Consider the following 25381-nt stretch of genomic DNA (forward strand, 5'->3'; position numbering starts at 1 on the left):
TCAAGTGCTGTTTAAAATTCACATCGACATTGTAAAACCTGCTCAGTTTTTCATTCCTGCTTCTCTATACGTAAGGATTTTTTTGAAAACCAGTTTGGGCGCCATGTCACTGATCAGAAGAAGGTATGTATATAGCAAATAATTATAATGAGGTGTGATCTACTGAATATTGTTCTGTATCTAGAAAATGATTTTAGACGAAACTCAAAGGGAAATCTAATAGTTTTTATAGCAACAGAACTATGCACTACGTCCAGGTGCACCAAAGTCTTGCAAAGAACTTATCTATGTATTGCATTTAAAAATCACTTAATTATGGTTGCATTTCAATGAAGTGACGGTGGAATGCCGTTCTTCAGACATTAATTATTTACTTTGACATTTACAGATAAGGGAACACGACGTCTGCACAAATTATGTATATTTATAATATCGACATTTTGTTTATAGTGTAAATAGTTCAGTAAATTTGGGGTCACATCAGAGTATTTCTTGTAAAAAGTATTGAAATTGGCAAGTCGAATGATGATACAGAAACACATAAGAGTCCCACGACATAAAACGATTCACAATGTAGTATAGTACCATGGGATATTTAGAGAATATTCGATGTTTCGTAGTTGGATATGTTTATTTTACGAATGGGACATGATGTTTTTTAAAATTATATTTCCATGCGTACGAAGCATGAATGAAATTATTATTAAAGAAATACTGTTTCACGACTACAAAACATGGAATTTTTTAATTTGACATATAAGTGTTCCGATTGTTATTTTCACATCGTTAAAATTGCATGTATTATTTCCCAAGAGTGAAATTATCAGTTGATTTCATTCAAAAATGATTTCCAGTATTTCACTGTTGTAAATGTGAGAAAAAGAGTTAGAGAGAGAAAGGAGAGAGAGATTCTTTGCCAAAAATTAACGTCATTCTTTTTATTTCTTGAAGATCAGGAATTTTAAGCATTTTCACGTGATTTTTATAAACCTTTTGTTTGAAACTAGCATATCCGGGCATCGGTATCATAAAATGGCTTAATGTTATGTAATACTTGATTTTAAATTCGGAAGTCGAATATACAGTGGTATAAATCATTTCTTTGTTAGACCAAATACAAAAAAAAAAATGTTTTTCACTTTTGTATGTTATCTGTAAAATACGTACTATCAGCTTAAGTACATGGTAGTTTCTTTTCTTGTTGATAATGAATACGTCAGACCAACTAAAATTCTGGGTTTTTTTTTTTACAAGGACGCAATTTTAATAAATTCTAAGAACCCAGAATGAATCTCTCTCTCCCTACCTCTCTCTCTCTCTATATATATATACTTTAGGTGGGAACTCTATAATTGAAATTCCAATTAGTACCAATCTAATTGAAATTAGATCTTTGATCCGCTCCAACTAGATGCTACACACAGTGTAGCGATCTGGTTGGAGCGGATGAAAGATCTTACTTTAGTACAAGTCTTTCTTTTTTTTCTTTTTTTTTTTTTCATTTTCAGGGCTTTGTATAAGCGAAAGTCTGATTTTTCCAGAAGTTACAGCGATGAGGGCTCATTTCATGGCGAGACAATTTACAGTCAAACTCTCGAAATCTCTAATGACGAAAACGATGATGATTACGATGAACGAGTCAACGAATATGTAGAAAATGTTGTCAATGATACCAAGCAAGTTTTTTACACAGGACCGGTATTCTTCAAAGGATCCATTATCTGTGAAAAATCTCGTGGAGAGTATACAGTACACTTCTATTTGTATACAAAGTCAATATGGAAAGAAGACATAAAAACCTCAGTGAAGAAACATTATTTGGAGGATTTGGTAGGCCAGTCACCTGCATTGTCTCTGAGATCAGAGAGAATATTGCAACCCTGGAGGTGTGTCTTTCAGGGTTCTGTAAATGCAAACATTTCTGATGGATGTTCAGCTTATGGAAACAAGAAAACGCAGATTGAAGACACAGAGAAGGAAATGATTACGAAATTTCTCGAGGGTAACTCACTAACAAGATGGACTTTCATGGATATTTTGAAAGAAATGTACATGTTTGAAGTGTCTCATGTAACTTTTTTATCTCGTTGGGTCCATTTCATTGCAACACCAATCAACATGATATTGAGCATGATGTTTCTTTCGCAATTTTACCTGATTGGCGGTCGCTATGGTAGCATAATAAATCTGAACGCCTCCCATATACTGGTTTTCTTTCTTGTTGCCGGCTACATGCGACTGGGAACTATAAGGAAGTGCGAGCTTTGGGGAATCTCTGTGTCTATCGTGATACTCTGTCTTTCTTTGACGGGAAGGTCTCTCTATATCCGGGTCTGTGGATACGAGTCTTGCTCGGAAGGCATCTATATTTTACCCTTAGTGTTTGGATTTTTTACCAGTTTGCTTCAGATCACTAGCGACTACTTGTATTCAGACTTTTCAACAGGGGGTACACATACTTTCAAAATATTTACGACTGAATTAATTACATTTATATTCTTTAATTTGAAATTTAAACTTTTTCAATTTCACTTTTCTATAATTATTTTCTACATGATTGAAGGTTAGAATAGATAACTTGAATTTATTATCTGCAGATATTACTTTCGAAATACTGAAAGAGATTTTGTATGGGTTCACGTTTGACACCAGTCTATCAATTCACGATCAACTCAGATCAATTGTGTGGTTCTTTGCTTGGACAGTACCATCTACATTTATGTCTTGGGTACAACAACTTGGAATACAGGTGAGATAACCATAGGATCATACAATTGTTGATACACATTCAAAATAAATTTGTAGCCTAACGCTTTTTAAACATTGCTAGGCTTTTTCAATCCGCTTTTTTATAAAAAAAAAAAATTAATTGATCATTTAAACGACATACTTGCTATGTAAGTTGACCATACGGAGATACATTTTGATATTAGGGTCCAAAGTTATGGTCAGTGATGATATTTTTTGAAACGTATTGAGAAAGCAAATCAAGGACTTGTTACAGGTCCAAGAAAGATCACATTTGATTTTGTCTTTATTTCGAGTCAAAATCAAGGTCAAAGCAGCTATGAGCGAAGTTTGAATATAAGTTTTAAGTAACTTTGAAATTGCCATCAAACACCTTTAAACTAGGTGCCCTTGTGTGTAACATTATTTTATTTGTGTGATCAGAAAATAGAAAAGGGGGTGTGCAATTTTCAGAACATTCAAAGTAAAATTAGATATGTTAAATATTGTATCATAGATGTGTATGTGATTGTATGCATAATTGATGGAACAGCCTTTGCTAAAAAAATGTATACAGGTGGCTAGCTTAGTGTCGTTTACTTCATAAGAAATAATGGAATATTTTCAGTGGATGTAAATATACATGCATAATGTTTTCATATATTCAGTTATCATATGTTTATAAACGTTTAATTTAATCATAATATAAATAATCTTGATCTGTATGATTATTCAATCCTGCATCTTTCTTTAACAGTTTAAGATAACTTTCTTTAATTTTCTTAAACTTTCTTTAATTTTTCTAACGTCGGATGTAATTTAAAACAATCCTGTTTTAGGTAGGATTTGTTCTGACAAATATTGGATATAGACCACCAGAAGCAGAAATCTATGTCAAATACCTGAAAAGATGTGAACAAAATAACTTGGACATTTATCATCGCTTGCCAAAGTCTTCCATCGACGTGTCCAGAATGTCCATGTCATCCCCATGTGTTCTGGCTCTCAAAGAATGTGGACTGATGAGAAAAGAAAAACTGACTACCAAGGAGACCCTCAGCCTCTGTGTTACCATCAGATTATGTTCAATTTATTTTCAAAAGAAGTAATATTATGATTTTTTTTAATCGAAGACAGAAAGGAACCCATGGTCTAAATTCTGCATCATAATTTTTAAACATGTATAGTTTGACATTGTCAGTTAAGTCGATTAAGACTTGTATTTGTCATTAAGTAGGATAATTGAGGAAATTTTCATGTATATGAAGTGTCTTCTTGCTCTAATATTTTATTTTGCTGTCGAAAGAGCGACAACTACATGTAACATTCAAAAAAGACTGATCCCAAGCATGAAAAATTATAAAGTCAACTACGATGGCCGATAGTCGCTCGCGTGGCGCAGTGGTTAGAGCGTCTGCTCTAGAGTTGCAAGGTAAGGAGCTGATCCTTACGCCACGGGTTCGAATCCACTGCTTTGGAATCCACCACTGACGTGGAGACCGTATAAACCGAGGTCCCGCGTCGCAGGAGGTGTTGGCACGAAAAAGATTTCTCACTGCTCAATGGCCCTTAGTTAGAATAATCTAACTGTGTCTCGGGACAAGCCCTCACCACAGTTAGAATACGTCCCATATACTTGCAATATAGCAAATTGGAGCGGATCCGCTCCGAAATGATTTTGATGAATACAAAAGGACTAAAAATAGCTACCAAGTTAATCATAACTAACCTTTTTGAGATTGTATATGCCTTTTTACCTAAAAAATAATCCATATAAATAAGAAAATTCAACTCATTTTCTCAACGTTTTTTCCTCGCTTCAAATTTACACGCCATCTTGACATTCGGAACTCTCTGGATTGTTCATAGAAAATGCACAGAGTTCGAGTTATCGCCCGTGTTTATTTTGATACATTGCTCATACACGGAACGAATTCTATCGTTAAACCGGGTCCGTAGGACAATATCATTTAACGACAGCGTTTTATCTTAAATGGCCCTAAGTCCCAGTATAATGTATAAATTTGCAGCCCTACACCGGCAAGTGGTGGCGATTCCATTAGTCGCAGGTCTGTAGCTCGCTGGTCTGAAAAAAAATTGGGATGGATGACAAGAAAACTACAGTGCCACCCATTGAAAAAAGTGGAAAGTTATTGCGCACAGAAAAGTGCGCCGTTTCTCGATTTATTTCTCCATATATTTAAGCTCCCATCTCAAAATATAATAAACCATGTGTTCCTAACATATTTTTTCCCTTCTCCCACAGTAAAACATTTCCCAAAACCGTTGTTCATAGCCCTCCTGTGCCTGAAATTGAGACCATCGAAAATTTCGCCTATTTATACTGCCATGATGCCATCTTGGGTGGCAAGACGATTCGGTCCATGATTGGTACATGAGTTGTACATACAGTTTTTTTGCGTAAGTAGTAAAAGAATATGTTAGGAACACACGGTTAGTAATATTTTGATATTTACGGACAAATAAATCGAGAAACAGACTGACAGAGCACTTTTTTCTGCGCAATAAGTATTCACTTTTTTCAGTGGGTGGCACTGTAGCTCTCTGGTCGACCATCCCAATTTTTTCAGACCAGCGAGCTAAAGATTGGCAGCTACGATTCCATATGAGTGAAATATTCTCGAGAGGGACGTTAAACAATAAACAAACAAACAAACAAACGATGGCCGATATGAGCCTTCAAATTACAAGTAAGAGTAAATCTATCATGTGCCCAGAAAAAAATGACTTTAACAGTAATACCAGTGTCATATTGTACATATACAGTTTTGTACATATACATGTACAGCTTTGTCAATGACAAATCGCTTGTAGTTGTGATATAAATTTGTACATGTAAAAAATCTAAAGACAAAATACATTTGAAACTACTTAACATTCCTCAGGTTTATGGAGGAGATTATCTGTATACTTAGACAGGTACTAAAACAAAACACGTATGTCTGGTTTTCTTCTCATTTTTTCCCTTTTTTACTGGGGGGGGGGGGGTCGTTAAATAAATGCTGTTTGCCCAAATATTTAATGATATTAAAAAGCATAAAAACTGTCTTTTCTTTCACATACTCGTCTGAGATCACAACTTTTTGATTTTTCCATCAAAGAATATTTTGAATTATATATGAATGTTGTGTAGTTACCATGGAAACGGTGTCTAAAGTTGATTTTTTCTGAAAAATGCAATTTTTGGGAATGTTACTTAATGAAATGCGGCTACTTCAATTCATGTTACTGACACAGATATAAGAAATATGACATCTAATTTTAAAAGGCATTTAAAAACATTGTTGGAATTCAGTCTATAAATATAAGAAATCTATGATTAAAAAAGCAGACATTCATTAAAAATTGAATTATCTCTCTTTGATTATTGTGAGCTCTTTAGTGTGAGAGATGAAAAAAATCATTGGAAGTTGTTTACATTGTCAACATATATCCTGGATTTCAAGAAAAATCAAGTGTTATTTTTCTTTATATTTAATGTACATATACATTTTAACCTCTTTGTTTATTTCCTGCATGCAAAAGAGTAATTTTGATGTGTGAACAATGGTGAAATGTACAAAACCACGTGCTACAGGAAATCAGCTCTGTACACATTAATGATATTGAAGTCTAAGGCTCAAGGTCTTAGGAGTTTCAAAATGAGGATCAAATATAAACTTAAGATATCAAAATTATATTGAATTGGTTGTAAGAAGAGGTACAGTGTCTCAGTCAGAGTGATATATTGCCTTGGAAAGCCAGTGTTTTCTAATAGCGAGCGCAGCGAGCGGCGCGAAGCGCCGCTCGTCACTGCGAGCTCTAACGACAACGCCTGGGCGAAGAGAAAATTCAGACTACTGCACATTCATTCAATGGAATTTTTTTCCGCAGTAATTCTGGACCCACAATGCATCGCTTCTTGTTCTCGCTGCTAGCTTCATTAACGCGGTAACAACAACTAAAATTTCACAAAAAATAAACTCACCTTAATTTAATGGATTTTGCATGCAGATAGTAGATTAAATGTTCTTTGTTAAAATATTTGCACTTTTTAAACTTTGTTTATGGAAATGCAGCTAACATACGACGTCATGTGACGTCACAGTCTAGACGTTCCAAATGTCTCGTGCGGTTTGAAGAGGCGGATCTTAAAATGAAGTGAACAATGCGCTCGCCCCAACGGTCGCACCGTCAACATATTAAAAAGAATGTAAAAAACAAAACTGAATTATAACGTGAGAGAACTAGGCTATTGATTTTACCTATTCTCTATTGAGAAGTTGATGGCTCGTTTTAATACTCCCCCTCAAATTCTTTACGAAAGGCCTAATAAAAGCAGTTCAGAAATTGACTAAATGAAGAACCAAAGCGGGTCCCAATTCGATCGATGTTTTAGGATTGATGCATTATCATAGACATATTTTGGATGCACAGATGTTGTTTTGCAATTGAACTGCGATTAAAAATACCCATTCTGCTGACTTAAAAATATTTATCACGGTAGAACACTTACTTGCGATATCTTTGTCACCGGATTCGTTTATTCATTCAAAACTGCGTTTGAACCCTGTTGACGTCTGAAAAAGGTTTATAACTTTTTTCCCCGGATAAATTGGATTAAATGTTCCAGCATTGAATCTTTAGAGGTCAACCCGGGTTCAAACGCAGTTTTGAATGAATAAACGAATCCGGCGACACAGATACACAGATATCGCAAGTAAGTGTTCTATCATTAAAAACGTGTTTTAAGTCAGCAGAATTGGTATTTTATTCGCATTTCTATAGCAGAATAACATCTGTGCATTCAGACTACGTCTTTGACATCGCATCAGACCTAAAACATCGATCGAAGTGGGGTCCGGTTTGGTTCTTCATTTAGTCAATTCTGAACTGCTTTTATTAGGCCTTTCATACAGAAGTTGAGGGGGAGTATTAAAACGAGCCATCAACTTCTCAAAAAGAACAGATTTTACCTAAATAATTAAAGTCAAGCTACATTTACATGGTCGTACAAAAATTAAAGTTGAAAGTTGGATAAAAAATAGGCTTTGTAACAATAAAGTACAGATGTATCAAGTACATGTATATATCGAATGTTTTTTTATATAAGTTGATGCCTGTCATTAAAGGGACAACCATTTGATTCGGGGGGGGGGGGGGGGGGGTGACAGATTTTAGAAACTTATAATCTGTTCTTGAAAATGTTGACAATAAATGATCTGTCCTCGACTGACGGGAAAATAAATTAACTATCCTTGATAAGTGCTACAACCTCACCCCCAACCAAAGGCACTTGTTTCGGTATCATTTTTCGGTAATATTATTATTATACTATGGGTTAAAAAATTATTACGGAAACAAGTGCCCCCCCCCCCCACACACACACACAAAAGAGGGGCTCTTCAGACTTTTTTCAGTGAATCAGACAGAAAATAAATAATCTGTCCTGGATCATCTTGGATCATCACTACCATGAAAATGAATAATCTGACTCGAAAAAATTTGCATCCCCCCTTCTGAATCAAATGGTCGTCCTTTATCCCATAGTCGTATTCTGCAGTTTTAAACAGGATTTATGTCATTCATAATTTATAATTATTTTACATGTAAAAAAAAATCCACACCTAAAAACCCTGTTTTTAGTGAGGGTTGTAACAGAAAACTCAATCTTTTTAGTTCCTCCTACTGTTTGCCTTAAACTGTATCATAAAAAATAGAGAAAAGTTATGTGTGTATATTTCAGATCTAGATTTGGACATTTTATTCAATGATTTTAAAAACATTTACAAAGAAATTTAATGTTGCTGATCCAGGAATTTTCTTTAAGAAAAAGGTCTTTACCCAATAAAAAAAAAGAATAAAAAATATTGTTTAGGCCATTAATAAATATGTTTTGTTTGATTTCTGTCGATTACTCAGCATTCAAAATTATACTTTCAATTTTTTTTTTGGGGGGGGGGGCATAGAAATACAAATTGTCTGAATCATATTTAAAGTTAACTGTTTATCATTTCTCTAGACTAAGATACAATTAGATTGAACCTTATAGCAGTAAAATTAATATTAAATCTGTCTAGCTCTATTTTATTAATAATGAAAACATAAATTTCTGACAAGCCCCCCCCCCCCCCATTTCTACCAAAAGAAAAAAAGCATAAATTAAGCACAAAATATCTATACCTCGGGAATGGGGGTGGGTTGGGGTTATTCACTTATGGATGAATTGCTTTCTTTCATATTTATAAATAACGCTTCTTAGCGTTTTACAAGGGATCCGTGTTTTTCTTACAAATGACTTTTCCCAATTTATGTGAGGTAAGTGTTTTTACATGGTTCCTGGAAGGGGTGGAGTAAGTCCTGGTCATTGGTTACTTATTATATTCATTTTAAAAAATGAAAACCGTAGGAAAAAGGCAGGGACAGATTATTTATTTTCAACATTTTCAAGGACTAAAGTTAGAAAGTATGTTTACATAACACAGCATACAGTGTACAGTTCCATCAAGCTTACCAAAACAGGGCATACGAACAGGTCCAGCAGAAATTATTTTTGATTAAATTTCGGAAATAGCAGATCTATTACGTAAATCCAGGCATATTTTGGTTGAAATATTTTTCAACAATTCTCTAAATTTTGAAGTTTTTAAGAATAAATTTGCTAAGTAAAATGGATTTAGGCTTTTTCTGTCAACTTCTCTGAAGTCACAGGAAAACACATTTTGACTGTCACTGGAAAGGTGCAGAGTCTTGAATAGGGCTTAGTCTTCAAAAACAACAAAAGAGTGTTTTTACATGCATGAAGCACAATTCTCAATATGGTAAGTGTATAGGCTTTCGATATTTTGACTTAGGTACTTTTTTTTTCATTAATAAATGACTTTTAAAAAATCCTTCTCATAACATTGTCACATTAGGCATCAAGCAGAGAATGTAATACCAGTTTCTGTAAAATACGTTGTATATAAAACAGGACACGACATTCACAACATCCGAATATAAATGCTAAAATAACAAGCTTAATCAGAGAATCTGTATCATCTGCTTAAGGTAAAAAGAAGAGCATGTACGGATCTAGAGGGGTGTTGGGTCGGGTGAGGATGGGGCGATGGGGACACTTTCAAGGGGCGGGCTGGACCATAAGGAGTTATGATATAAAATTTCATTGCAAAAGCTTAAAAGCTTCTTGAGATATCGATCGGAAATGAAAGTTTTACACACAAACAAAATTTATATATTTTTGACCTTTTGACCTCGAAATTAATAGGGGTCTTCTTAAGGCCATAGGGAGTTGTGGTATAAAATTTCATGGCAAAAGCTCGAAGGCTTCTCGAGATATCATGCGGAAATAATGTGTTAAAACAGACAGATTTATGAATCCATGACCTTGACCTTTGACCTTAAAATCAATGGGGGTCTTTCTTAGGCAACAGGCAGTTGTTATGCTAAATTTCAAAGGCTTCTTGAGACATCATGCCGAAACGAAAGTATTACAGAAAGACAGACTGACGGACGGACAAACAGACCCAAATTAATATCCCCCATTTTCAGTGAAAGCGGGGGACAAAAAGGCAAAGTTTGTATAGCGTTGTGACCTTGAACTTTGACTTTCTGTCCGTATTTACCAATTCATGTGATGCTAGTTATTGTCCACCAGAACTGTAATTTTGTTTATTCATATTATGTTGTTTAAAAAACAAGTATTAGTTATGACACACAAAAAAATATGTGCTTAGTTTCCTTTAATTTCCATCTAGATCGAGTCATTTTGACCTTGACCTTTGACCTTTTGTCATGAAAATTGATTTTTCTCATTGTTTTTGCTATTGTGTACCACATATCTAAATTTGGTTTTAATCCATTTTAAAATACTCAGGTATTTGTATGGAAACTGATTGTAGATACCTATTGCTTTTGCATGGAATTCTTTAAAAAAGCATACTTTTGTAACCATTGTAACATGAAAACAAAATATGAATATCAAGTGTTTCTTTACAATTTATATTAGAACTATGTATGGACTTTCAAACCAATGTATTTATTTTTTCCTAAATGTCCGCAAAATTTTATACCAGGTTTTTCAAAAGAGCCTAAAATCTACACTATTTCCCCAGAAAAATCCTACTTAAAAATGGGAAATATTTTTTCTATGAGGTAGAGTAAGTCAAATACTAGAAATTTCTAAAGAACTATAAAGATGATATATTTTGGCAAAAAGATAAAGTCATGTAAAAATATCTTGTTCTATTAAAGACTTTTAATTAGTCAAAAAGGGTCATTTTTCATCAAAATTTAAAGTATTTTAGGCCATGAAAATTGTATTTTGGTTGCCATGGTAACCACTGACCATAGCAACCATTTTATTATGAATTTTAGTGTCATACATCAATATAGGAATGTGTGCCAAGTTTCATAAAAATCGAAGACCTAGCGTGCCTAGCGTCTCCCTATATGAGAGTTTAAATGCTTACAGAGAATGGCTATTAAGTAGTTTCAAATGTATTTTGAAACGTATAATTTGTTTTTCATACAAATTGTTAGGCCATTATTTTCACATTGATTTTTCCTTTTTCCCAATCATGACAAGAGACACACGGCAGGTGGGAACGGTGGACAGTGGATGCTTACTTCTCCATGGCACCTGATCCCACCTCTGATGTTTTTAGAGGTCCGCGTTTGCTCTGCGCCTATTTTGTAATGTTTAATGGACCTTTGTATTGTTTCAATGGACTGTTGAGCTTGATTACTGTTCGTTATCTTCATATTTCATACATAATTATAGTGTATTTTTTTTTATTTTTAGGTCACTTGAGTCAGGTGACCTATTCCTTTCTGTTTATGTCCGTCGTCGTCCATCGTGCGTCGTATGTTAACATTTGAACATTTTCAGCTTCTACACTAGAACAGCTGAACCAATTTCAAAAGGAGGTAAACCTTTGATGTTAACAAATGAAGATAAAAACAATATAGGCCTAATGGGTGCCAGGAGAAAGGATGTTTCTTTAACACAAACGTGAAGGTAACTGTAGTGGAAAAATTGGGAAAATTTTACATTTTTTTTAAAAATATTTTTAGTGTGTCAGTTTCTGAAAAGGAAAAAGAATTTAAAAAATACCAATTTTGCCCACAGGATGTGCAAGCTATTTAAAAAGCATGAAAATTTACTGCAGAAGGGCTTCATCAAATATTTCTGCCTTATAGAACACAGAAACTATCCAAACGCACTGTTCTAAGGAGATATTGTATGTGAAAATGGTATCACAGCATGCGCGAACCTAGAGGGGGGTTTGGGGAGGGGGGGTCCGGACCCCCTGGAATTTGCAGAGTTATTAAAAGTATATACTGAAGCAAATGAAAAATTACTTTGGAACCCCCCCCCCCTTTGAAAACGTGGACCCGACCCCACCATCACCACCATGTAATAGGTATTTTCACGTTTGAGAAATGAATTTTTCCTTTTTTTTTTTTGTGAGAGTAAAATTCTGGAAAAGACGCCCTTGCTCTTTATAACCATGCACTTAGTTTATCTTCAAAATACCCAAGAGCAGAGAAGAAAATTTTTCCAAAGTTATAATGCACTTTCATTACATCATCAATAGAACCCCCATCCCCTCCCGCAGAAGCCCTTTGTAATTTTTGGCTGTTTTAAAATCGCTTAAATGGGAAAAATAATTTATTTATTCCCGGGGCTCTGGTGTTAGGGCGGTTTTATGTCAAATCTATAATGAAACTGCATTATTTCTTAGAAAATCTTTTTGTCTGCTTCTGGGCATCTAGGAGGTTGACAGCGTCATGGTATCTCATTCGGTAAAGCGCTTGCTCCGTGATCGGAAGATGGTAGGTTCGAACCCTGGTCGCGACTGACCTAAGTCGATAAAAAAAAGTAGGTAGCAACTGTTCCTTCGCCAAGCGTTCGGGCACTTTGAAGTGAAAGTTGCGGGTCCTTCAGATGAGACCTTAAAAACCGAGACCCCGTGTCACGACAGGCGTAGGTACGATAAAGATCCCTCACTGCTTAATGGCCCTAAGCACCAAGTTAAGGTCTAAATTTGAAGCCCTTCACCGGTTTATGGTGACGTCTCTATATGAGCGAAAAATTCTCGAACGGGACGTTAAACAACATACAATCAATCAATCAATCAATCTGGGAGGTTGAGTATATAAAGTTGTAATAAACGAAGGTATTTTAACCAGATTTTTGAAATTATGACCACTTGGTCAATTTATTAATTTGTATTCTACTGGGAGAAGTTATCGGTATTCCCCTTTGCTATTTACCTATGATAATCAGTAATTGAATTGTCAATTGAGTAGCAGAATTATGCAAGAATTATTAGAATATTTAATATGAAAAGTACTTTCATAGATTTTAATGACCAGGTAGACTTGTAAATGATAGATAAATAAAAAAAACGAGACAAAATACTTTATCTTTGTACATTGAAATTAATATTCTTTAAAGACTAAGAGAGGCTATAAGGAAGAAAAAGAAATAAGATAGGTTAACTTAAAAAGCTCGAGCTCAAAACTATTGTTTTGTATATTCCGCACTGGGATAGTGAAAATTGGGGTGAAGTAAAGGCAAATAAATAGATCAACTTTAAGATTTATTTCTGGGCACTAAATTAAGTATTTTGCTGATCATTGATCATTCTTTTTCTTTCGCTTTTGGGCAACATAGTTTCATTTATCAGCTTATTTGGTTTATTTTATATTCAATCTATGGATCCTTTACAGTGTTACATTATACTCATGTGACCGTTGTAGCCCTTGGACTTCTTAATTCTTGCGCAGTGTATAAAGTCTACAGATAGAAGAGAGCGACTTTGACCCTGATTTATAGAGCAGTCACGTATAGTGTCTACTAAATGCTGGTCATGCAATGATATTGAGATAAAGAAGGTATTTAACATAAAAAAGACTCGCATTCTCTATGTTCGTATCCTAGAAGATCCTAAGACACAATGATCAAGATATTTGAAATTCTTTGCTTCGTTGGATTTATTTCTGTGATGGCTCACCCATACTACAGGGATAGAATTCCAAATGGGTATGCAGTGAGCAACCCATGTGGAAGTGGTTTTTGGGAGGCTGTGGGACATTATGACCCCCTTCATCACACACATGACAAAAATCCATTTGGCCTGGTAATATTTGCTATGTAGTAGTGAATTAAAATGCTGTTGAGATTCTTTCATAACCTGAATAATTCTTTTTTTTTCAAATTCAAGTACAAAAAATCTGGCTGATTGTGTAAGAATTATCTTCATCGGCTTGCATCTTAAAATAAATAAAATTTGGACATGAAAAGAATTAATTTCATGAAGAATTTAATATGGGCCGGTCAAAATTTATCGTTCAAAGCCGGTCCGGTGAAAATACACGAGGACAAGGACTTTTTCATGTCTTTAAATAATGGAGCTTTGACTGATTTTTTTCCAGTTAATGAGCATGGGGCATCAACTTAATTTTTCAATGAAAAAAGATAAATCAAAGAAAAGAATTATTCAAAACAACAAACTAGGAAAACTATTACACACAAAAATTTACAATTTATCTATTTAATAAGTATATAAAACTATCCATGATAACTTCTCAGTTCTGTTGCAGATTACCGTTTACTGTACTCATTTGATGATTTAAAAAAATAATAATGAAAAATCATTGTATTATCTTGTTTAATGAATTTACCTTGTTATTATTAGACAAGTATTTCTTGTTTATATGCTAGAGTTCTGTAGCTTGCAGTTTGACCCCTTGTCTATGCAATGTACTACTTAAAGAATATGATTTTTATGATCCACATAAGATATACATTGTATAGGACAATCTCTGTGGTAGATAATACACACTTACATATAATATTGTATTTACAGTTTATGCTAATAATATATATATCTACATATATTTTCAATGCATACATCCCTAACAAGAAAAACTATTGTTAAGTATAGTTTTCCTTAGTTAACTATAGTTTACTATAGTATCAAATTTTTACTAAAGAAAATCAAAGTATTTTTAGTATGGATTTCTGATTGTTATATGTTATGTTCACCAGTTCATACATGCACAGTTTTTTTAATCATAAATGAAGGTATTACTTGTATATTCACATATTATTTCCAAATATTACATCACTGTTATCAAACGTAAGAGATTTAAAGCTGTGAAATCTCAAAAAGGTTCCAAATTTAAGTGTCATAGTTAATCAAAGTATTTACTATAGTTAACTATAGTGAACTATAGTTAACTCTAGCAATTTTTTTTGTTAGGGAATTTACATGTACATGTTGTAGACTAATGCTCTTTCAGGCTTATCAAAGTTGTAAATTGTCAGTATGAATGGATTACATAAACTGTGTTGTTGAAAATTATAGAAAATTAAGGTTAAAAGCATATTTGAAGCTTGTAAATAGCAGGGGACATCAACTTTTTTACAGGGTAGAGCTCTAGTATGGGACCAATAATTTTTACCAAACATGTTAGCAGGGGGTCGTAAGATATCTAGTTTGCAACGGTCCCGTGCCTCAAAAAAATTTTGACTGGTCCCTTACTGGTTTCTTCAAATGTTCGTAGGATTATTTATAATTTCGTTAAAAGTATAATACAGAACTTTTCATCTAGATAGAGGAAATGCATTTATAATGATTCTCAATAATCATAATTATTTGGTGTAGGCCTTCGCCGCCGCTGGACATCAGTGGACTGTGGACCTTTGTAACGCAGACTCAGATGGTGATGGTGTGTCCAACGGCGCTGAGTTGGGTGACCCCAATTGTACATGGACAGCAGGAGACACCCCGGAGGGTAAATCAACCGGACAACCAGGTACTTTGAAAAAAAAACATTGAAATGTTCTCTTTTATTCAATTAAGCTGGTATTCAGATAAGGTGGGCATATCGAATTAATCAGGATATGTCTAGCGTAGTTTAAAGGTTTTAAAAATGCACATCTTTGATTTAGGACCTTAAAAGAAAAGGATTTGATATTTGTGTTTGCTATGTAATCTTTTTATGTAATAGTTTCATATATAAAAATTCGAGAAAAAAAACCGAAAGAGATTTATCGTGAACCGGTGTTGTAGAGTAGGATTTCCTACAAAGCCATTCCTCCCCGGAATCTGCACTCTAGAGACATTATGAGCATTAAAAATATGTTTCTGTTCCAGCTTATATGTACAAAGCTTGTAATAAGATAGTCTTCGTAAGGCTCATATTACACTCTTTAACTATGAAAGGAGAAGAATTTCTCCCAGGATAATTGAATCCCGAGTCGGATGTCCTTATGGAACACCCTAGTGCCATTTTTCCTTATGTATGTGTATGTGTGTGTGTGTGGGGGGGGGGATTACTCTAGAGCCAGATTTCGAGGGGAAATATTTTAGAAGGGACAAACTCTAGAAGACCGGTAAGAACAGGAATCGTTTCACGAATACATAATTCTTTTCCAAAGCCCGATTTTTCAACAACTGAGGATTAATTATAGTTTTCACGCTTTATGTTTTAGGAATCTGTGAGCCCGTTGGTTCCGGGGCGTGTTCTTCCATTGCTTTCTACTGTGGTTGCCATGGACATGCCTGCATTGGTTAATAAAAGTTTTTTTTATTGTTTTAAACCTAGTTTATTATTACTGAATAAGAAAGACATCTATATTATATACAGTACTTGAAATCCATATATGTAGGTATCAATACACCATTTCCAGGAGATGCATACTATCATATATTATATAATGATATTATTACAGCAGCGGTCGCGGTCGCGGAAACCTAGTGGTAGGAAATCCCGCGCTCGATTGTCGTTCCCGGCGTCTCGTCAAACCAAAGACGTTTAACAAAATTAGTGACTGTTTCTTCGCCAAGTGCCTGGCACTAAAAGTGAAAGCAACGGGTCTTTCGGATGAAACCTTAAAAATAGACGTCCCGTGTCAGGTAGCACGTGGCACGGTAAAGATCCTTCACTTACAGCTATAGCTGTAAGGGTCATGCATAGGTTAAAATTCGTGACACTCCAACTAAAACAAGTGACGTCTATGAGTGAAGAAATCTCGAATTAGACATTAAACAGCATACAATCAATCAATCAATATTACATATATTAAGATGTGCATAGAAAAGGGATTTTCCAAAACAAACAAATTAAACAAAGCTCTTTCATTTTACTGCAATGCATCGAAACCTTTAAACTTAACTTAAATCCTTTCGAGTTCCTTCCAACAAAGTGGTGTTATGACAAAAACCTGGATAAATATAAAGTTCTATTATTCCTCACTGTCTTTCTCTCACTCTGTTTGTTCCATAAAGTTTTTGCTTGATTAACTATAACTTTGTACACACGAACAGAAATTCTTTTGTTCTCATTAAGCAATTACTAAACATACTCTTTAGCTGAAGTTTACCATTTAGTAAATAGAAAGTTTTGATTAGCTTGTATTCTACCTTTCTATTCACTGAAGCCAATTGCACTTAATGAATTTTGCTCATCGTTATTTGCGGATTTAATTACATAAAACCCCCTGTCCCACGATATCATTTCGTTTGCTATCCCTTTTTAATATTAATATGTTGTCTTGTAGTTTCCTGTATTTTTCCATGTGTACATGTATCTCTGAAAGAACGTTAAGCAAATCGTACGAACAAAACTTTGGTCCATTATTGCTCATGTACTTTCAAGTTTTACACAAGTCACTTTTAGAACTCCTGACGACTTTGACCCTGTACTATAGCAAAGTCATGTCTCACAAACGAACTCGTGAACTTCCATTGAGATAAGCGTAACGTATTCCATATATATGTCTGAAAAAAAGAGAAGTGAATGTACCAAGATTTCACAATGATTAAGATAGTCCTCTGCTTTATTGGAGCTATTTCTGTGAGTGCTCATCCATACTACAGGGACATCATTCCGAATGGGTACGCAGTGCACAACCCATGTGGCGGTGGCTTTTGGGAGGCTGTTGGACATTTCAACGCCCTTCATCATACTCATGACAAAAACCCTTTTGGATTAGTAAGATTTTTTTTATCAAATGCTTCTGGAAAGTTAAGTATACTAGGGTGCTCTCTATATTACAATGTATTTTATTTAGTTGGAAGCTTTTTTTATCAAATAAACAAAACCTTGACTCATAAATGAGAAATTAAAGCAAAAAGAAAAAATCCATAGAAGTGATTTTATCGTCTTTTAATGAAATTAATTTTTGTAGTAAATATCAAGACAATATGACAAAGTTTCCAAGAGTTTGAGGTTCCTTACTCAGATTATTCATAGTTAAATTTACAATGGAAATAAAAGTCATTTCACTCCAGTATATACGAGTGTTGTCCATTAAATAGGTAGACAAATGCTTTACCACAATACCAGTTGTGTACATATTATTTTGTTAAAGACCATGATTTAATATATAAAAATTAAAAACAATACACACCATTAGTGTGTTCCCCGACGTCTACTGGACAAAACCAACATCTAATTATCACAATCAATTAAGGGGCCCTTTAAGGGGTACAGGTAGAGTTTACCTTTATGAACTAACTATACCTGCATTTATTGAAGGAGGAATTTTACAGCAACATTTTATTTTTTATTTTTATCTTTAAGGCATCTCCTTTGTAACATGGTTTCAGCATGGAAAGATTAATAAAAGATATTTATTATTTTACATGATTTTTCCCCCAGAGGAAATGTAAAAATCTTCTAAATTTTATCCATTGATTAGAATTTTTTTTAAAAATGCGTTAAAAAAATGTGTTCTATTTTCATAAATAATAAAAATAAAAAGCTTATTTGACTTTTCTTGGCATGTTTTATAAGATATTTATATTGTGCATTTATTTACAGCAAACTTTAAACTCTACAAAGGATCTTATCTGCAATTAAAAACAATCTTTTCATTTTCTCCTACAAAGGCCCTAAAAATTCATAAAAATTAATTGAAGTTAATATCAGTCTTTCCATACTTAAGCCATATTCCAGAAGAGATGTCTTAATGATCAGTGAAATAGAATTTCGGTGAACATCTAAGAAAAAATCTATCGATCATATGTCATTTTTCTTTTTTAATATATCTTATTAAATGAGTTAAATAAATTTTGCTTTAGATTCTTTATAATTTCATTTAGATTTAATCATGGTTTCAAAGCATTAATTTTAAATATCATGGCAATAAATAATTTCAAAATCTTTGTTGGTTTGCATCATAAAACTCGAATCTTAAAATAATTTATTTTGGTAAAAAAAATTACCAAGAAGCATAAGATACAATTATTTGGAAAAAAAAAACTTCTATTTTGAATCCCCCAATGAAATTGGATTTTAGACAATATTTTTAAAGGTAAATTGTCATCCCCCTTTCAAAAGCGATACTATGCGTCTGAACTTTGATGTAAATAAAAAGGTGCTAACATACAGATATATCTTCCAAACAAACAGGTAGCTATGGTTTAAACAGTGGGGGTAGGGGCAACCTCCCAAAGAAATCTGACAAGCAAATTTGAAATAATTTAAAAAAACCAGGAAAATCCTACTTTGTGTGTTTGTGTGTGGAGAGGGATGGACTTTCTCTAACTGTTTGTAATTTGTTTTCAAGTGCTGGAATTCGCCATCGCTCGACCTTACAACAACAAAAAGTAGGGGAAGGGCCAGCATCTAAATGAAAATTTACATATTAAATCTAGAGGAAAAGACTATACTCGGAAAAATGTGCCCCTCTTTCGTTCTATGAGCCTGCAAATGCGCTGTGAAAAAAAGTTCTCCATGTTTAATATAGATGAAACAAAGCTTTTAAAAATGTTAAAATGTGATGTACATGTAAGTAATGCTTTAAGTGCCAAGTGTTAGGTTAAAAAAGTAATGTTTGACAATAATTCATAAACATGCTATTTATTAATTTACGTGTCTTGTGCAGTAATGTTTCTTTTTCGAATTTTAAATGTATTTTAAATAAAAATATTTATTATATAAAAAAAAAATTTGTTTTATGCCTTCAATTATAGCAAGTATTTAATCAATAAATCTGTGCTTTAGTACACAAATTTATCAGTAAATGTTTTAAAAATTGTTTAATTTAGACTTTTTTACAAATCAAGGTAACACAGGTAAACTCCACCGGTACCTGGACCCCTTAGAGGGCCTCTTAATTGAGTGTGATTGATTGATTATTGTTGTTTTACGCCGAGTCGGCCATATTTCGGCGGTTAATTGCGTGTGATAGTTAAATAGTTGTGATAATTAAATAGTTGTTTTAGCGAGTAGACGTTCGGGTAATAAACCGCATAATTATACAATCTATTTATACTGTAATTTTCATATAATAGTATGAAAGTTTTTTTTTCAAGTCAAGTTCTTTATTTCTTTGCGTCATACGACACATCAGATTACATATATAAACATATATACAATATTGTAAAATATAACAATATGAGAGTGAGCCTAATCAATAAATAGCAAGTAAACTATGTAGGACGTGTTTTCTAACAGGCAACTGTAATTATAAAACACTAAAAATTTACAAATGTTTCATTCTTCTAGTGGAAGCTTGATATAAATATTTTCCAAGGTTACAAAGTTCCTAGTTATAGTATAAATAGATTGTATATGCAAGCCGCACGACCCACTCGGACGTTAAAGTACTTTGGTGATAAACATCAAAACTGTGGATTTTGAATTTTTATCTCATATTCGTAGACAGACCCTACTTTCTTTTTCTTTATCATGCCACATTACTAAATGTGTGCGATATTTTCATATAGTAAATAATTGAGTATTATTTTTAATTCAAAGCAGTATACGAGTATAAACACTTAGGAAACAGAGGCTGTACAGTCCAGTCAGACGTTGCGCTAGATCTCGTAACAACGTCATACATGTAAATACTTGATATCGCGATTACTAAAACGGAATGAAATATAAAGATAACGAATAGAATTCAATCTCAGAGGTCCATTCAAACAATACAAATTAGGAGTAGAGCAAACACAGACCTCTAAAACATCAAAGGTGGGATCAGGTACCATGGGGGAGTGAGCATCCTCTGCCGACCGGTCACACCAGCCTGTCTATATGTGCTATCCATGGGAAAAAATGCGTAGACAATTCAGTGTGTAAAGAATGGCCTAATAATATGAAAAAATCAGTCACCATTTGACTTAATGATAGGTTGTATTTGCTGACAATGTCATCGTATCGACCATAGGACTTGCGAAATGTTAACTTTAAATGAGACTGTTGATATTCTTGTTTCATAAACTTGTTTGTCGTATATACCAATTTCAAATCAATAAACTAAATATAGTCTAATAATTTCTAGTTGTTTGAATAATTAATTTGTCTCCGACGTTTCAACCACATTAAAATATTATACATATATTACATGGCTTCGAGGGCAACATACCAGAATATTTGCCCCCGAGGTGACAGGAAAGCCCTGGAGTGTTATGTCGCCCGATGCCGAAGGCAGAGGGCGACATAACACTCCAGGGCTTTCCTGTTACCGAGGGGCAAATATTCTGGTATTGTTGCCCGAGAAGTCATGTAATATATGGTATATAACATTTTTAAAAAATCAAAATCGGACATATTTATTGACGACTATATGTGGACCTGTGTAAATATCTAGAAAAAAAACATGCAAATTATTTTTTTAAATACATTTAGCTGATTGGTTACTAATAGTTTTGATAATAATGCTATGGAATATTAACACTATTGTTATTAAAATGATAACGGGGATGGCTGAAAGTTATGAAGGCCAATTTCTCTTCCTTTATAAATAATTCCGAAATATTCCGTCTTGTTTCATTGCAGAATGTTTTCAGCACGCTGACATTTGTGTTTATAAATTTTGTTGTATTTACGGAAATTTCTCCTCAATCAAACTATCTAGTTCCTTTGAATTTAAACGAACATAAAAAAAAGCAGACGTTGTCCAGACATTTTCATTTTCGCGGAACTGTTTACGTTTGCTTAGCAACTGCCTCTGTGAATTTCGAACCCGACTTAATTAATATGCAGAATGACTGCACGCGAGGGAATATAACGGTGTTCGGGAGGGCAATATAACTGTTTCCGGTGTAATATAACTATATCCGGCGTGATTCAGCAGTTTTTCAGGGCATATGGATAAAAATGTCATATTTGTGATATAATGGGAAAACTTCTTCAAAAATGTTATATAACTTAATGTTCCATTCGGAAGGCCGACGTCAATTTTTGAAACATATTTGCGTTTTTCCTTGAAATTTTGACTTTCTGTTCAATAAGCGACACTAAGGGCATCAGAAAATACCAATAACTGTTTTAATTAGGAAACATTTATTAATTTTAATTAAGATTTGCCTTGTTTTAAGAAGAAAATACTCATTTTAATTCGAAAACCTTATTTCAAAGCTTAAGACATTTTAACTCTGGGCCATGCGCAATATCTGCGACCTATAAAGACCTCGACTTTTAAAAAAATATTAAAGTTGCATAATGAGTCAAAACCATGTGTTTCTTTTAAGAAAATTGTATCACAAAACAAAAGATTTCTGTGAAATACGAATATAGCGAAGTTTTGACAATTCAACTGCACTGTAAAGCAAGAAAAAAACTGCATAATATAAGTGCCGGAAAAACAAATGTTGTATCTATCGCTTTGTCTTTATCGTCAATGTCAACAATTTCAAGGTCACGCGTCCTTTATTTTTAGCGTGAAACTTGTAAACAACATTGAATTGGGGCAAGCAGAAGTAAGGAATAAGTTATGATCATCTTTTTTGAAGATTATATCAAAATTCACAGTCATCCGACATTTATATCTATGGAATTGAAACCATGGTAAATTCATCAACTTTTCAGCGCATGCGTACAATAAAGAGGAAGAAGTGAAGCAATATTTTTGTGATGGGTTATACAAAGATTTTTTTTACTTTTATTTTTCTCCATTAAATTAGTTTTTATAGGTTCTGAAACCTGTAATTTTCTGAAACCTAATATCTTCAAGAACTGAACAAAATTTGCATTTGTCATGCAAAAATTCTACTGTTGTCAATTTTCCCGTTTGTCCGTCACAGTGTCACTTTAAGTTCAAACAACCAAAACCTGACTATTCTGCCTTGGATTTTCATAATAAATATTTTGGTATACAATAAGAATATCATGGACCATTTACTTTAACAAAAAAAATTATTTGTCCATCTTCGTGGACGACCCTCGTATACTTGCAATGATACGTTAAACAACGACTTTCTGGTGCAGGCCTTCGCCGCCGCTGGACATCAGTGGACGGTAGCCCTTTGTAACGCAGACTCAGATGGTGATGGTGTGTCCAACGGCGCTGAGTTAGGTGACCCCAATTGTACATGGACAGCAGGAGACACCCCGGAGGGTAAATCAACCGGACAACCAGGTACTTTGTAAAACATTGAATTATTCTCTTTTATTCAATTAAGCTAGTATACAGAAGGTAGGCATACGGATTTAATCATCAGATGTGTCAGCGCAGTATGAACATTTTATGCACATATTTGATCGCCTTAAAAGAAAAAGTTCCGATATTTACGTTTGCTTTTCAACCTTTCTAACTAACAGTTTGACATGTCCATATATAAAAATTCGAGGAAAACATCTTTTTCAAGAGATTTATCGTGAACCAGTGTTGTAAAGTCGGACTTCCCTCAAAACCACACAATCCCTATTCGCACACTAGAGCCAAATGTTCCCCTCTTCCTTTCGCGAGTAGGGTTTCCCACTACTTTATAAATTCTAAATTGTAAGGTTCAGGGCCATTATATATCACAGCGACAGTATTTTGGCTCGTAAGAAAGTCAACTCAACTGATTTTCTAACAAATTTTATGGGCAAAATTAATGGGTGATACACTGATCAATTTCAGTATGAATTCTGAAGATATATATTAGATAATGGAGTCAGTCCAAAATGTTATCTCTCAAAAGAAATTCAAAAAATCGGTCAGTCGTAAAACACTTAAGATTCGATGACTCAACACCTCTCGTGGTGCAGCAGTGCATGTATGAAATATGTATTACGAATTCTAATTTACATATTACACTACCTTTTAACAATTTATTTGTTTACCCTCTACCTACCAATAGTTTTTGGTATGTAAAAAAAGATTCTTTTTAAAGAGTGTGTGAGAAAACTGTAAACTTTATATCATTGCTTGATTCCACATCTATACCATCTTGAGATCATTTGAGTCGGGTAGATCTTCAATTGGTCGGGACAGCTAAGCACCCCCCCCCCCCCCAATTTAAAAGTCATGTTAGCAAAGAGAGACCGAGACCCATATTCAAGTTTTACTTTGCAATCAGGCCAAGTGTGCTTTTGGATAAATGAATAAGATTTTAGTTGGTAGAGGTGGTTGGTGCGATGCTGAGCAATATTACACTTCATACGTATTAAACAGAGTAGGATTTTCCCCAGGAAAATTGAATCTCGAGTCACATCTTTGGGAAATCCTGCTCTTATTTCATTTTTCCATGGGGAAAATCCTATATGTAGCCTATTTTCAGGGTTTGTCTTACTTTAAAGCGAGTTCTCGAGGTTAAAAGTTTTATAGAGGGATATACTACAATACCAGAAAGATCAGATATCATGTCATGAATACAAATAATCATTCTATTCTAAATCCCGATTAATTTTCTCATTTTATGTTTTAGGAATATGTGAGCCCATTGGTTCCGGGGCGTGTTCCTCCAGTGCTTTCTACTGCGGTTGTCATGGCCATTCATGTATTGGTTAAATTGTCTAATAAATATTTATTTTGTTTTTTAAACCTAGTTTTTTTCCTAAAAAGGAAAACGTTTTATATTAAGTAAAGTACTAGAAATCCATCTAATTCAATACATCAATGTAATTTATAAATACGAATGATTGCACCATTTCCAGGAGTCGTACACTTATTATTATTTTTACATACATGTGTGTTGTGTAGAGAAAAGAAATCTCCAAAATAAACCTGACTCCACCCTCCACACACACACTCACGCACACTCTCTCTCTCACACATACACACGAGAGAGAGAAAAGCTTGTTCTTTTTATTTTACTGCAATGCATTGAAACATTTGATTAAATTTCTTTCTTTTACATTCTTTCCAAGCAAGTAGTGTTGTGACAATATTCTGGCTAAATATATTAATTTCTTCTCATTCTCTCTCTCAGTCTTTTTATAATGTCCAGAGTTTTTGTTTGATTAATCATAACTTAGTACATCCGTATAGAAATAGTTATCTTATCAATAAGCAATTGCTGGACATACTTCTTGACTGAAGCATTTAGCAATAGAAAGTTTGGAGCCTATATTCTACTTTTCTGTTCACTGAATCCAATTGTACTTTTGCTCATTGTTTTTTCAGCTTTACTAGATAACATCCCCCCCCCACGATTCCATTTCGTTTGCTGCCCTTTAAAATTTTATACTAATACATGTATGAAGTTGTCTGTGTTTTTCCATGAGTACATGTATCTTTGAAAGAAGCTAAGACACATATTTACGGAGAATAAAATCTTTGGTCCATTATAGCTCATATACTCTCAACAGTTTTACACAAATTCTGACGACTTTGACCCTGGACAGCTATGTCTGATGTATGCCTCACAAATGGACTCGTGGACTTTAACTGAGATAAGCCTTACGTATTCTATATGACTTA

General features: G+C 33.9%; 2 protein-coding genes across 4 annotated transcripts; both read left to right on the plus strand.

The window, feature by feature from the left end:
• Nucleotides 1-44: 44 nt before the first annotated feature.
• On the plus strand, nucleotides 45-6103 carry LOC133190112 (uncharacterized). The gene is made up of 4 exons (XM_061325585.1): nucleotides 45-123; nucleotides 1509-2449; nucleotides 2598-2749; nucleotides 3567-6103. The coding sequence occupies exons 1-4, from the start codon at nucleotides 104-106 to the stop codon at nucleotides 3834-3836; spliced, it is 1383 nt and encodes a 460-aa protein (XP_061181569.1). The 5' UTR covers nucleotides 45-103; the 3' UTR covers nucleotides 3837-6103.
• Nucleotides 6104-13691: 7588 nt separating this feature from the next.
• On the plus strand, nucleotides 13692-24502 carry LOC133190113 (temptin-like). Of its 3 annotated transcripts, none has more exons than XM_061325586.1 (3): nucleotides 13692-13874; nucleotides 15405-15555; nucleotides 16235-16342. In XM_061325586.1, exons 1-3 carry the CDS (start codon nucleotides 13692-13694, stop codon nucleotides 16315-16317), a joined length of 417 nt encoding a protein of 138 aa, XP_061181570.1. In that variant the 3' UTR covers nucleotides 16318-16342. The 3 variants fall into 3 exon arrangements, with proteins under 3 accessions (XP_061181570.1, XP_061181572.1, XP_061181571.1); XM_061325588.1 differs by lacking the exons at nucleotides 15405-15555; nucleotides 16235-16342 and adding exons at nucleotides 22963-23113; nucleotides 24387-24502 and having other exon boundaries at nucleotides 13722-13874; XM_061325587.1 differs by lacking the exons at nucleotides 13692-13874; nucleotides 15405-15555; nucleotides 16235-16342 and adding exons at nucleotides 17560-17736; nucleotides 22963-23113; nucleotides 24387-24502.
• Nucleotides 24503-25381: the final 879 nt, after the last annotated feature.

Source organism: Saccostrea echinata, unplaced genomic scaffold (genome assembly GCF_033153115.1).
Source record: "Saccostrea echinata isolate AGI-Se365-2 ecotype Australia unplaced genomic scaffold, CSIRO_AGI_Sech_v1 ptg000020l, whole genome shotgun sequence".
In the NCBI taxonomy this organism is placed as follows: Eukaryota; Metazoa; Mollusca; class Bivalvia; order Ostreida; family Ostreidae; genus Saccostrea; species Saccostrea echinata.